At 41.5% G+C, this 14,597-nt stretch overlaps 1 protein-coding gene across 2 annotated transcripts in view; it reads left to right on the forward strand.

The window, feature by feature from the left end:
- LOC108003581 (cubilin) overlaps positions 1–14,597 on the forward strand; it is a 33,744-nt gene that overhangs the window by 1,801 nt on the left and 17,346 nt on the right. For both annotated transcript variants that reach the window (XM_062073624.1, XM_017065926.3), the window contains exons 9-51: positions 24–330; positions 399–721; positions 791–1,147; positions 1,225–1,378; positions 1,443–1,627; positions 1,700–2,201; positions 2,361–2,586; positions 2,681–2,998; positions 3,079–3,239; positions 3,324–3,656; positions 3,855–4,351; positions 4,427–4,819; positions 4,901–5,174; positions 5,286–5,543; positions 5,832–6,343; positions 6,431–6,632; positions 6,796–7,158; positions 7,218–7,426; positions 7,492–7,643; positions 7,707–7,895; positions 7,973–8,154; positions 8,232–8,462; positions 8,541–8,687; positions 8,763–8,838; positions 8,909–9,011; positions 9,093–9,252; positions 9,334–9,564; positions 9,626–9,699; positions 9,779–10,005; positions 10,188–10,388; positions 10,465–10,600; positions 10,810–11,143; positions 11,214–11,399; positions 11,483–11,639; positions 11,711–11,888; positions 11,967–12,197; positions 12,271–12,433; positions 12,735–12,946; positions 13,006–13,080; positions 13,155–13,219; positions 13,294–13,534; positions 13,616–13,778; positions 14,303–14,553. In XM_062073624.1, the coding sequence (XP_061929608.1) occupies positions 24–330; positions 399–721; positions 791–1,147; positions 1,225–1,378; positions 1,443–1,627; positions 1,700–2,201; positions 2,361–2,586; positions 2,681–2,998; positions 3,079–3,239; positions 3,324–3,656; positions 3,855–4,351; positions 4,427–4,819; positions 4,901–5,174; positions 5,286–5,543; positions 5,832–6,343; positions 6,431–6,632; positions 6,796–7,158; positions 7,218–7,426; positions 7,492–7,643; positions 7,707–7,895; positions 7,973–8,154; positions 8,232–8,462; positions 8,541–8,687; positions 8,763–8,838; positions 8,909–9,011; positions 9,093–9,252; positions 9,334–9,564; positions 9,626–9,699; positions 9,779–10,005; positions 10,188–10,388; positions 10,465–10,600; positions 10,810–11,143; positions 11,214–11,399; positions 11,483–11,639; positions 11,711–11,888; positions 11,967–12,197; positions 12,271–12,433; positions 12,735–12,946; positions 13,006–13,080; positions 13,155–13,219; positions 13,294–13,534; positions 13,616–13,778; positions 14,303–14,553 (9,939 nt within the window). The remainder of the gene's footprint in view (positions 1–23; positions 331–398; positions 722–790; positions 1,148–1,224; positions 1,379–1,442; positions 1,628–1,699; positions 2,202–2,360; positions 2,587–2,680; positions 2,999–3,078; positions 3,240–3,323; positions 3,657–3,854; positions 4,352–4,426; positions 4,820–4,900; positions 5,175–5,285; positions 5,544–5,831; positions 6,344–6,430; positions 6,633–6,795; positions 7,159–7,217; positions 7,427–7,491; positions 7,644–7,706; positions 7,896–7,972; positions 8,155–8,231; positions 8,463–8,540; positions 8,688–8,762; positions 8,839–8,908; positions 9,012–9,092; positions 9,253–9,333; positions 9,565–9,625; positions 9,700–9,778; positions 10,006–10,187; positions 10,389–10,464; positions 10,601–10,809; positions 11,144–11,213; positions 11,400–11,482; positions 11,640–11,710; positions 11,889–11,966; positions 12,198–12,270; positions 12,434–12,734; positions 12,947–13,005; positions 13,081–13,154; positions 13,220–13,293; positions 13,535–13,615; positions 13,779–14,302; positions 14,554–14,597) is intronic.

The raw sequence follows: 14,597 nt of genomic DNA on the forward strand, positions 1-14,597 counted from the left end.
GGAATCGCAATGATCGTTAACAGGGTTCGAGAATGTGCGGCGCCTGTCCTACTGGATACCGTGGCGACGGCGTGACATGTGTCTACGTAGGTAGTTGCGCGATCAACAACGGAGGTTGCCATCCATTAGCCACGTGCGTCGAGAATTCAGCACTTACGAGCGCCTACGTGATCTGTCGATGCCCACCCGGCACAGCGGGCGATGGAATCGGACCCAACGGTTGTCAATCATCGACCGAGGCGTCTCCCTGCTCCAATAATCCCTGCGTGCACGGCAAGTGTGCCGCCGTTTCCGGCACCTACTCTTGCACGTGCGATCCTGGATACACCGGTGGGCACACACTTTCGATCAACCATCTTTGATTAACGATCAACGATATATCTCAATGATTATCATAGGGGCAACGTGCAACGTGAAAATCGACCCTTGCTCCCCGAATCCTTGCAAGAACAACGGCGTCTGCACGATTTCGAACGGCGCGGCGACCTGCGATTGCCCGTCGACGTACACCGGCACCAGATGCGAAACCCCGCGACAGACATGCGGCGGTGTTTCACGTAATCCCGTGGGACATCTCGAATTCCCGATAGGCGGGAACGTTTATCAACACGGGCTGAGCTGTGCCTGGGTGCTGATCACAAACAGCTCCCTCGTGTTGAACGTCACGTTCACCCGTTTCAATCTGGAGCACTCGACCGACTGCAAGTACGACTTTTTGCAGGTAATGGAGTCGATCCTTCCTTCCTTGTATCGAATTCTTCTTTTCATTGAAATCGAACGGATTTCGTAGATACACGATGGTAGGAACGCCGGCAGTCAGATGATCGGCAGATTTTGCGGCCAAGAGTTTCCCTACGAGAACAAGAATATAGTGTCCTCTCACAACTCTCTCTACTTCTGGTTCCACTCCGATAACAGCGTGTCCTACGACGGATTCGCGTTTGAATGGAACAGCGTCAAGCCCATTTGCGGAGGTAGTTTGACGAACGATTACGGGACGATCAGTTCCCCTGGATCACCCGGAAGGTATCCGCCGAATAGAGACTGTTATTGGCAGATTACCGTTAAATCCGGGAAGAGAATACAGATCCATTTCGGCCAATTGATGCTGGAGGAGCATCGAACCTGCGGAGCCGATTTCCTCGAGGCAAGCGTGTACTTGTCTTTCAATCCGTCAAACCGAAGAACAGAAGATATATATGCGTGTGTATTTGAACTTTGCAGATCAGCACTATACACGGGGAACGATTGGGACTTTACTGCAATCACTCGCATCCAGCTCCTCTCATCGTACCCGCCTCCAGCGTCGTGATCTATTTCCACTCTGACGGTGCTGGCCAAGATTCAGGCTTCCAAATTCACTATTCCGCCATTCAAGGTGAAGACGAAGGCTTCTCTCTCTCTTCCAGTTCTCTAAAATTGTAGATTTCTCTTTCGTCCAGGTCGTCCAGGTTGTAACGAAGTGTACACTTCTCCGTCTGGTATCATAAGAAGCCCTATGTCCGCTGAACAGTGGGAAGAACTAGAATGCGAATGGAAGATTCAATTATCCGTTGGAAAACGAATACAAATTTTTTGGACCACGTTCGAGCTTTTGAAGAACAATTGTCATATGGAATACGTCGAGGTTACATTCTTCCATTATCTATTTCTCGTCCTCGTGAAAATATCTTAATGATATTGTTATAATCCTATTTAGATTTATGACGGCGAAACGAGCGAATCTCCATTGATACAACGATACTGCGGTAGCTCGATTCCACCTTCAATCACATCGAATTCGAACGTATTGTTGATAATCTTCAAGTCGTACGCGTATCAAATAGGCGCATTCTCACTTTCGTACAAAACAATATGCGGCAAGATATTCACCGAAGTGTCAGGCATCATTCAATCGCCTACGTATCCTCTCTTAGAAGTTACGAAGCAGGTGTGCACCTACGAGATCAGGCAACCGCCGAACAGGAAAATCGTGCTGAAAATATTAGACATAGATATCAACAATTCGTTGAGAAGAAAGTGCATTTTCAACTATCTCGATGTGTTCGATGGACCCAACGAGAATTCCACCCGCCTCGCCAATCTTTGCAAAACTGCCATTGACTTGACGTATTATTCGACGCACAACGTAATGACGCTTAAGTACTCGGGTGCAACGGGGAAACGCGGTTTCATGGCGAATTACACGACGACTGAGATAGGTGAGCAAAACTTTGTTGATACAGAAATTTATTACGAAGAATCTCGTGAAACTCGATGATCTAAACTCTTGTTCTTGAGAACAAAGTCAATAATACGAATTCAGTTTGGAAAAAACATGATCATCGAGAGATATTTTAACGAGAGATTTACTTCGAAAGGATGCGGAGGATTGTTCACGGAGCGTAGCGGGACGATTCAATCACCGAGCAACGAAGGCCGTTACAGAAACAATGAAAACTGCATCTGGACTATACAAGCGCCGATAGGACACGTGATCCATCTTAGCTGGTTATCCTTCAATTTGGAGAATAATCGTAATTGTCCACACGACTACGTGAAGATATACGAAAATTTCATGTCGTCCAATCAGGAGATAATAGGAACGTACGTACGAGATGTTTACTTTCGAGAGCACAAATGAATCTTAAATAAAAATCTTACTAATCATACACGATATTCTTGTCCATCGATTTATCAGATTCTGCGGCACGAAACATCCACCGACCATAATATCACAAGTGAACGATATGACGTTAATCTTTCATTCCGACTCGTCGATCATCAACGAGGGATTCATCGCATCGTACATGTTCGTCGACGCGAGCAAAGTTTGCGGCGGTCATTTCGTTAAACCGATCGGTGTCATCAAGTCGCCAAATTATCCCAATCGTTATCCACGCGGGAGGGAATGCGTGTGGGTGATTGAAGCGGCGAACAAGCAAAGGGTGATAATCAACGTGGAAAAATTCAACCTGGAGAGGCACACGACTTGCGGTACGGACTATTTGGAAATCAGGTAAGTAATATAATTATCTTGGAGAGGAAAAAATAATCGAGAGAAAAGAAAAATCGTCAAAACAATTTTCCGTTTAATAGAAATGGCGGTTACGAAACCTCTCCGTTAATCGGCAAATTCTGTGGAACCGATATCCCCTCGGAGATCATAAGCCAGACAAATCAATTGTACCTGAAATTCGTGAGCCGTTCGAGGATGAGTTATCCCGGATTTAGCATAAGATGGGACAGCACGACAGTAGGCAAGAATCGATCGATCGTCTTCCACGTTTTTTCTCCCTGATTCTTGCCGAGATTTGAACGAGAATTTTTTTTTAACGTTTCAGGATGCGGTGGATCTTTGACTGCCGCCCAGGGCGATATCATATCTCCGAATTATCCGATGCCGTACATGCATCAGGCGGAATGCTATTGGAGGATAGCTGTTGCCGAGGGTAGTTTAGTACGATTGATAATACTGGACCTTGAATTGGAGCATCACAACAAGTGTAGATACGACTACATCGAGATATCGGAGGGGATGAACCGCCGGAACAGCGAAAGATTTTGCGGCAAATCTAGCGCGAAAATCATTCAGAGAGCGTCCAACATACTGAACATAAAGTTCCATAGTGACTTTACGAATTCCGGCCGCGGTTTCCATCTCAAATACGAAACACGTGAGTCGATTCCCTCGGAAATCATAGTAAAGTTTACTCTTTAAGGGTGAAACTCGATAAAAATTGTCTCTTTTTGAATAGTTAATTCGATATTATATCGATTATCCTTGTCCTTGTCTTTGAATTCCATAAATTTATTATAATAATTAATTAAATCGAACGAACGTATTTCATATTTGGAAAACGTTTATTTTACAGTGTGCCAGAATATCACGATACACAATTATTACGGAATAATAGAATCGCCAAATTTCCCGTACAAGTACGAGCACAATCTGAACTGCAGCTGGATGATCGACGCCCCCATAGGTAACAAGATCAATCTGACGTTCTCCCATTTCGACGTGGAGGGATTGGGCAGGAATAACAGCTGCGAATACGATTATCTGGATATATCCGAGGGTATGGATAAAACACCGTCGAAACAACTCGCGAAACTGTGCAACTCAGACGTGCTCCCTGCAAAAATCCATTCGTCGCAACATCAAGTGTTCTTGAAGTTCATCACCGATTCTTTTATCGCTTTCAACGGGTTTCGGCTCGAGTGGATAGTCGATGGTTGCGGTGGACATCTGACCAGACCCTTCGACACGTTCACATCACCCGGATATCCGTCTTCGTATCCGACGGACATCGAATGCGAGTGGTTGATCGAGGTCGATTACGGGCACAGCATCGAACTGACTCTTCACGATGTTGGTATCTCTCGTGTCAACTAATATACATCTGTTTTCTCGATAAATTTAATTGACGTAATCGTTTCCTTTCAGATAAAGATCGAGAAAAAGATAAAGTGTTATTTCGATAAATTGCAAATTTACGGGGGCGAGAACGAGCAGGCACCGTTGCTGGTCGAAATCTGTTATTCGTCCAAGCCTGTAGTGTACACCAGCTTCGGGAACACGATGTTCCTGAAATTCCTGTCCGATGTAACCTACGTGTCGCGTGGATTCAACGCCAGTTACAAAACCGTTCCTATCACTTGCGGTGGAAGATTTACAAGCGATTCTGGAATCATCCACTCGGCCAATTATCCTCAGAATTATCCGAACAAGCAAAATTGCAAGTGGTTGTTCCAAGTCGATCAAAATTACGTCGTTAATATCACTTTCTTGGACTTCGATATCGAGAACACCGAGAATTGTACCGACGATTACGTCAGGGTTTGTGAATAATAATTATCCAATGGTTTATCGAAATTGTAACGAACGAATCTCTAATTATGTTCATTCTCTTTGCTATAGATATATGACGGGCCAACGACTGATTCACCAATATTGGGAACGCATTGTCGAAATCAATTGCCGCCTTCCTACGTATCGACCAGCAACGAAATGTTACTCGTGATGAGAACGGATTCTTTGATTTCGGCAAAAGGATTCAAAGCCCAATACCGGAAAGCCTGTGGTGCTCGTATCATTGTGAAGGATCAAGGTTACATAGTTCCATACGAAACTTACATCGGCAATTCAGATTACAGCGAGAATTGTACGTGGACATTGATCGCCGAGAATCTAGGCACGTATCCTCGATTAAATACGATTAAATACAAATTTATTTGAATGAATAATGCTTTCATAAATAATTAATCCGAATATCTTTCTAATTAATTATTTTCCTTTCCTATAGACGATCACGTTACCGTGACGTTCACTCATATGGACTATGTCGATGAACTTGATTATTTGCAATTTTGGTCCAGAGATTGCTTCAACTACATAGAGGTTTTCGATGGTGTGGACACGACTGGGCCATCTCGAGGCAAATGGTGCAATAAAATCGTACCATTGCCTATAACTAGCAACGGAAACGCTCTCACTGTGCATCTGTACAAATTTCACGAGAACTCGATACACTTCTCTCTCGCATATTCCGTGTTAAATTCAGGTGAATGGACATTGGTATCATTTTAACAATCGTATCACATTGTCGAAATTTACGATATTGAAGAATCATATTAGATAAAATTATTATTCCTTTGATGACTTTTTGAGATACGTCTTAATTAACTCGCTTAAAAGACCGATAAATTTGTCCATCTTTTAATTTAAATCCGACATAGATAACTTCTCTCATAAGATGAAAACTTGTAAGAAAGACACAAAGTTTCTTCTTTCGATATCACGATATTCTTCGATTCGAAAGTCGTATAATTTCAATTATTTTCGAACGCAGCATGCGGCGGAAATTACACCGCGTATCACGGAGAAATCGCGTCGCCAAACTACCCGAACAGCTACCCCTTGAACTCGGAGTGCATCTGGATCCTGGAGAACTCGCCCGGAAACAAGATCAGCCTGTCTTTCAGTCAGTTCAACCTGCAACAGAGCGAGGATTGCAATCTGGATTACGTGGAGATTCGAGAGGAGAGCGGGATCGGGAAGTTGATCAGCATTTCCTGCGGGACAAGCGTGGAACCGGTCGAATCTTCCAAACCGCTCTGGATCAAGTTCAAGAGCGACGGCGATGGCGTGGCGACGGGATTCCGGGCTGAATTCAGTGTGATGGGTGGGAACGAGTTAAGTGGACCCTCGGGCAAGGTCACCTCTCCTCTTTATCCGATTCCGTACAAAGGAAGAGACACCCTTTCGTGGAGGATCACCGTCGAATTTCAATGGGCGGTCCGAATCCAGTTTACCGATATATTTATCGAGAATAGCGACACGTATTGCTTCTCCTACTTCAGGGTTAGTGAATATAATTTTTGAGGGAAGGATTTAGAAGAATAGAGAATAGTAGAGTGGTGCTTATCGATCGTTTATTTCGCGACGCAGGTGTACGACGGTTACGACAGCAATGCTCCAATTCTGTTGGAAATATGCGACCTTGACATCCCGGATCCCATCACATCGTCTACCAACGTAATCTACATCGACTTCTCGGTCGATATCCTCCGGCAGGGTAGTTGGTTCGAATTAAATTGGATTCAGGTGCCGATCGTCAACGATGACAACGGCGAGAACATATTCAAGAAACGTAAATATATTGGATGTATTTCTTTAGACTCAGTTTGGACGAAAGAAAAAAAAATTTTATTTTATTCCATTCCTTTAGAAACCGTGAAAATGTTTGTTGAAAATAAATCGTAATCGTAACTAATTATCAATTAGATTCTAATCGAATCCACTTTTGGAAACAGTATCGGAGTGCAACATGATAGTAGAAGTGCAGAACTACACCTACGATTTCACTTCGCCCGGCTGGCCCCATGGTTACGACACGTTCCTTCGCTGTAACTGGGTTTTCCTCTCCCCACCCGGAACTCACTTGAAACTCAGAATTTTAACTATGGATTTGGAGGAAACGGCCGAATGCACGGACGACTTCGTCGCTGTTTATTCCGGCAACGCTCTGACGGACGAAAGCAATGCTAATTTGTTGCGGAAATTGTGCCTGGCGAATTCCACGTTGGTCGATGTTGAGGTGGATAACGTGATGACAGTTAAATTCGAAACGGATGGATATAGGAATAACACGGGATTCAGCGCGTTCGTTTCTAAAGGTAAAATTGTTTTTTTTTTCATTCGAGATATGAGATCATTCGTTGATCTTACTGTGCAGAGTGTGGTGGCAAGATGGAAGGTCCAAACGGAGTGATCGAGGTGAATGAGACTACTACTTGGTCGAAAAGATGGTTGAGACGATTGCAGTACAAGGTGAATTGTGAATGGGTCGTCAAAGTGAGACCTGGACGGACGATAGAAGCGAAGATCGTCTCGATGTCGATACAAAAAGGACCCAATTGGACGTGTACTAATAATTATCTAATGGTAACGATATGATAAATAATCAATTATCGATATTCCTTACTTAATCTCCCTATTCATTTTTACAGTTGAAGAATGGCGGTGACTCTTCCTCACCTTTGCTTGGCTCCGGTAAATATTGCGGCGACGTAACTCCACCCAGCTTCAAAACTATCGGAAATCTTCTGTACGTGAAGACGGAAGGTTTTCGTGACAATATCAACTTCAAACTAACTTACAGGTGATGACAATTTCTTTTATCGAATCTCGAATGCTTAAATAAAATTCTGGATGAATCATACAGAGAGGTGAGCATGAATTGTGGAGGCGAGTTCCATTTATCGAACAAACAGAAGGAATGGGAGATCAGCACGCCGAATTATCCCAATATACCTCCCCCGTATTCCGAGTGCGTATGGACCGTGATGGCGCCAGGCAAGGAGAGGATATTCATCCATTTCATCGAAAGATTCGATCTGAGCAATACCATTAAGTAAGTTTTCGAACAGTTGAAACAAAGTGAATCGAGTCGAGTTTCTCGAGAGGTAACGAGAGGAGAACGAATTTCAGCTGCGAGAAAGAATACGTTGAAATAAGAGATGGTGGAACGGAGAAATCCAATCTGCTCGGAAGATTTTGCAAAGATGTGGCGCCTAGCAGCATGATGAGTACAGGGAATATGATGCGCATCCACTATTTCTCGGACTTGTCCGAGCCGAAAAATGGCTTCAAAGCTCTGTTATCCATCAAACGTACGTTTTTCTATATAAAATATATCCTCGAGAGAGACGCATATTTTTAACAACGTTCCTCTCTCCGATTCTCTCAGACATCTGTGGAGGGATTATCAGAGATGTTAACGGTGTCATCTCGTCGCCCAATTTCCCATTCTTCTATCCAAAGAATCAGACCTGCACTTGGTGGATAACTGCCCCTGCCCATCACACGTTGAAATTCACGTTCCTGGATATAAATCTACCCGGTCTTCGACGTTGCAAGATCACGGATCACGTGCAGATCGACGACGTATTCAAGAATTGGAACGACACCAGCGTGAAGAGTGAGTAAGGAGTCGTAAGGATACGACAGATTTGATCTGGAAACGAAATTTCATAAATTTCTATCTTCTCTTTCTCAGGGACCGAAATTGGAACTTACTGCGGTATGACGATACCCGATCCTATCGAAACAGCGACCAACGAAGCTGTTATAACGTTCCAAAGCGATAATTTCGAATACGCTGTGTACAAGGGATTCAGTATCAGTTTCAACGCTAGTAACGAAAGTATGAATGTCTGATTAATTTATCGTTCGAGAGTAATATCAATCATGGAAAAGTGAAATTCACGATGCTTTACAGTATGTGGAGGCGAGCTAACTGCGATCCAGGGCACGATCAAATCGAATGGGTATCCTAATATCGCAACACGTTCGAGGTACGAGGTTGAAAATTTACGTTATATTAAACTCGATCTTGCAAATTTTCCAACTTTGTTTTTTTTATAGATACTGCGATTGGAGAATCAAATTGCCGAGGGGTTATCACGTGGTCATCGATGTACAAGATTTACCCGAATATCAAGAAAATTCCCCATTATATTATTTAACGGTGATCATCAAAGCTCTAATCTTCTCACTCTTTTCTTTATCGCGTCGATTATTATTTTCTATTATTTTCCTTTCTTCCTAGTTTTACAATGATTTCAACTTCAAGTCTAAGATCAAGATATTAAGACCGAACTCAACCACGAAACGAGTAACCAGTTCTGGCAACACTATGATGATCGGTGCTTACACGTCATCGGGTTATCGTGGTTTTAAATTGCGTTACTTTGCCGAGGCGCCAGCTCGTACGTTCGTTGAATAAGAATTTCTTCGACTGATCGAATTAATCTTTTCAATAATTTCGATGTTCAATTAATAATTTCCAGCCTGCGGTGGAGAGATAAATGAAATGAAGGGTAATCTGTCAGCTCCAAGAGAGCTACCCTTCAACGAATCGTCCTATTTCTGTCAATGGATAATTAAACCACCGGAGAGTTTGTTAAGCAATAACAATACTGGTGTGACATTGTCGATAATGGTAACAGGTGTGATTGGAGGGATTCGCGGCCTTGCTTTTACCAAGCTTTGCTTCAATAATCAGTACATCTCCCTGAAAGGTAATAAATTATTATGTTATATTCAACGTAATAATAATAACTCGATTTGTTCTCTTTCAAGGTATCGGTATGCTTTGCGGAAATTTCACGGAACCAACCTATCTGAGAAGCCCGGAACTCGTCAACGAATTGAACGTAAGCGTACGCAGATAGAAGAAAGAAATACAACGATTTCGATCGTATTAATATATAAATTTCGTTCGAAATTTTGCAGATAGTGAACGGTACCTATGGAACGTCGATGCGTTTCACTTTGGAATACAAATGGCAACGTTGTGGCGGTATATTTCACGGAATGTCGCATGTGATAAAGGCGCCTAAGAACGTATCGTATCCTATTAATTGCGTCTGGCACGCGAAATATCCGAATAACGAAATAATCAGACTTCATTTCAACCAATTACATTTGGGCAGCTGTGATAAGAATTACTTGAGTATCAGGTAATAAAGCAATGTGTATTTTATACACATATACTATACACAAACTCTCGTTTTATCCCTGTGACACAACTCTCACAGACAAAATTATAAATTCTGTACAAAACTATATTCAGTCCCAGACAGGTTAATATAAATTTTAAGGGTGAAATGTCATCCAGACTTTTAATCCCTTTTCCTCTCAGGAATGGTGGGCCTTTTTCACCAGAGATCGGGAAATTCTGCGAAAATTCCCAATCGTACAACTTCACTAGCACGTTTAACGAAATGTGGATCGAGTTCGTGGCAATCGAGGAGCCGACAGATTTCGAGTTCACCCTGGAACCAGCTAATAACGGATGCGGGGGTGCTCTGCGTGGTGATAGCCGAGAGATTTCGTCGCCCAAGTAATTGAAATGATTCGTAATATACATATAATATCGTTTGATGTTTAAACAATGTGATCTTTGATATTTTTCACAGCTTCCCCTCGGCGTATCCCAACAACGCGGAATGCACTTGGGAAATAACCGCGGACAATGGCTACAGCATCGGCCTAGTATTCGTTGATCGTTACCATTTAGAAAGCAGCACTAATTGCGAGAAAGATTACGTACAGGTGTGTGACAATGAAATGGCTTAGTAAAGAAATATTCGTGATAGATTAGCATCGATCAACTTCGTTTCGAATTTGTCAAATGTTGCTTCAATTTCAAAATAACTTAATTCGAATCAGTAGATATTTAACATATTAGAAAAGATGATGACGATGTTTGTTTGATAATGATAATTTTAAGTAATCAAAGGAATCATCCTCACTCGAATTAGATATTCAACTGGATCAAGGAAACGGGCGAATCCTCCGCTGGAACGTGGAAGGATCTCGGAAAGGTGTGCGGTAGACACACGCCGTTGCCATTTAATTCGACGAGCAATCGCATGAAAGTAGTTTTCCATTCGAACGAGGCGATCCAAGGCGACGGATTCCGCGCCGTATGGTTCGAAAATTGCGGTGGAATTTTCGACGTCACCGCTCATCCAAAGGTGATCGTGTCACCTTCGTATCCGATTTCGTACCCGCCAAATCTCTTCTGCAATTATACCCTGGTGGCGCCGGGCAAAGACATTTTGGTCAAATTTATGGATTTCCAGATCGAGCGTAGTAAGGAGGAATTTATTTCTCTAAGCGTGATCGAAATTGATCGAATGTTAATCGAATGCTTTGTGGTTAGGTCGCAGGGGTTGTCGTTACGACAACGTGACGATTAAATATCAAGATGGATATATGAACGAGGAAAATACCTGGTGCGGGGAAGATAAACCACCCTTGATAAGAGCGTCAAACGCGGTGGAGATTATATTCAGAACCGATAATTATCTTGCACGAAGTGGTTTTAAATTCAAATATTTCCTGCATGGTACTCGTCAAAACGATATTATATATATTATTATATATATTTCGAATAAATGCTATTTATTCCTTTTTACTTCGTTTCGAAAGAATGCGGGGGATTGTTGACAACGCCAGGAGAGATTAAGCCTTTAATGAATGGCAATCAATACTTTGGAAGACTAGATTGTACGTGGAAAATTCAAGCACCATCCGACAAGAGCGTCGTCCTTCGTTTCGAAAGTTTCGACATCGAGTTCAATTTCAAGTAAATGATTACGTGATATTCCAATTAGGAAGGAATAATAACATTTGCAATAACACTTGTCTATTTTGCAGTTGTATATTCGATAATCTTCAGATCTATAATGGGTCGGAAACATTGGACGAAAACAAAATAGCCGTGTTATGTGGAAACCTTACGGATAACTTGCCTGTCATCAAATCGAATTCTAATTCCATGGTGCTTAAATTCCACGCGGATGACAGCCGCCATTCCGCTGGATTTTCCTTAAAAGTAAACTTAAACGAAACATTGTTAATTTTAGAAACAAGAAGAACCGATATCATCCTTCGAAAATTTTAAATATTCCAGGTACAATTCGTGAAGAGTATCAGCGCGGGTTGCGGGGGCAATATTAATTTAAGTTCGACTTCGAGTCAATCGTTCAAGACTCAAACAGGTTCGACGTACGATAGCCTGGAGGATTGTCAGTGGATTGTGTCAGCGGCCGAGGGGAAAAACATCAAGTTCACGATAAATAGCATGGACGTTAGAAACAGTACTAATCGCACCGGAAACGGGTGCACCGGTGATTACATCGAGGTGAAATTTCATTCATTCGTTGTCCTGTCAGTTTTACTCGTTTTCTACTTCTATTTCTTTCCACGTTGCCCAGATCCGCGATGGAGCCGGACCTTTCAGCGAGCTCCTCGGAAGATACTGTGGAAACCGACCTCCACCTCCCATATTATCGAGTTCCAACTCACTTTTGATCCGATTTTACAGCGATGGAACGGTGGAAGGAGCTGGAGTCAGCGGAACGTTGGAAACAGTAGATGGTGATATATAAATCTAATCGTTTATTCTTAGATGAATTTTTTCGCTTTCTTTTTTTTTTCGATATTTATCCGCAGTAAAAAGCGCAAGGATTGTTTTCATTCACATTTAATTCAAAATGAATATTTAAAATGATCAAAGTAAATTCATTTAGTGAAATGAAAATTAAGTAACACTTTGAATTTAATCATTAAACAAGTATAAATATTCCAGTTTTCTTCTTCTATCTTTTATATGAGAATGCAAAAAGCGTAAATTTGTATTTGAGAGAATAGTGAATGTTTAATTATTCGATCGTTTCAGCACTGTGCACTTATGTTTCTCCGATAATAAACGGCTCGGGAAACATATTGACTTCACCGAATTATCCGAATAATTACGAGCCCGGCACAAAATGTCGTTGGACGATAAAGTTTGTGCACTACTTCGAAAGAATGAGAATAAAATTCTTGGACTTCGATCTAGCTGATTCTCGCGAATGCAAAGACGATTTCCTTCAGATCACAGATAAAGAGGTAATTTATCAAAGAATTTGATTCGACGATAGAATTATATGAAACACGTGTTTGAACAGAATCGAAAATACATCGAGCAAGGACTCGGCCAGGACTTAGTTTGGAGTGGAAATTCGGGCAAATCGTATTATTTGGTAATGAAACATAGAATATCATTTGAGATCTACCATATGTTGCAATTTTAATATGAATGACAAATAATTTACAGAATGAATTCATGCCAAAAACCGCGTACAAATATTGTGGCAACAGTCTGCCTCACGATTACTACAGGTAAACAACGATCGTTTAATTTTTCCATTAAAATTTTCGAAAAATTTGAAACTTCCTTCTCCTCTTCTACACAGTTACAGCACCGAATTCGACTTAACGTTCAACGGTATTAAACCTGGGCACAAAGGTTTCAAGTTGGAGTACAGCAAGGCGACTTGCGATCGGAATTTCACCGAGTTGCAAGGTCGAATCGTGCACGAGGGTATCGACGACTGTTGGATCACGATCACCGTCCCCGAGAATCACACGATCTCTCTATACTTCAATCAATTCATGCTCTACGATCAAACCGATTGTACGAAAGCTGGCCTAAATGCAAGTATCACTTCTAATTCAAGATCGAATGCGAATTCGTGTGAAAATTTTTGCTTTCATTGGTTGATTACGTTCACATAGGTGTTCGACGGTGATTTCCATGGTAAACTGATGGCGTCATTGTGCTCCATAGATACGCCAAGTCCTATTTTCAGTACCGGAAATAAACTGAGTTTACGTTCCTGGTCCGAGTGGCATTCTAGCTACGAATACTACGATATCACGTACACCACCACGAACGCAGGTAAGATTGTAGAGTGAGTTTCGTATTGGTATTGGTCATTCTAGTGTTATTTTAAGAACTTGAACGAAAAAGATAAATGCTTATGCTTATACTTTTAGCCTATGATATATATTTCTTCGTACTTGTTTTCCAATTCTCTTTCGAAAATATTCTATTTTTCCAATCGAAAATACTGCTTTAATATAGATGATTTCTATTTTCAAGAACGTTGAACATTTTGAAATAAAAAAGAAATATATATACGTTAACGATCTCGAGTAACATGTTCAATTATAATAAATATTTTTTCTCTACTACGGTTTTGAGATAACCTGATGTGTGTATAATGATTAATGTTGCGATGTTTGAGAATCGTTGGAGAACAGATAAAGATTTCGTATATGTAGATCGTGTTCGTGTGAAGAATAAATACGAACGAATGAAAATAATAAAGAGTGAAGTGGGAAGAATCTGCACAGGAATAATTATACGTTTGAAATTCCTTGAAATTATTAATATTTTGATTCGATAAAATGATCGTACAGGTCGTGGATGTGGCGGTAAAATATTTAATTATGCTGGATCTTTCACATCGCCCATGTATCCCAACGAATACAGGAATAATACGATCTGTATTTGGGATGTTAATGTGCCACGTGGACTGAAAGTCGTTCTAACATTCACAGTGTTAGACATTGGCTCGAAGAGCACCTGTAACTACGATTACAATATTGTTTCAATCTACGATGTAACGTCTGATGGAACGGAAGAGTTTGCCACCAGTTATTGCGGAGGGGTAAGTCAATATTAGGTCGATCGTTAAAAAAAAAAAGAAAATAA

Source organism: Apis cerana, linkage group LG4 (genome assembly GCF_029169275.1).
Source record: "Apis cerana isolate GH-2021 linkage group LG4, AcerK_1.0, whole genome shotgun sequence".
Taxonomy (NCBI): Eukaryota; Metazoa; Arthropoda; class Insecta; order Hymenoptera; family Apidae; genus Apis; species Apis cerana.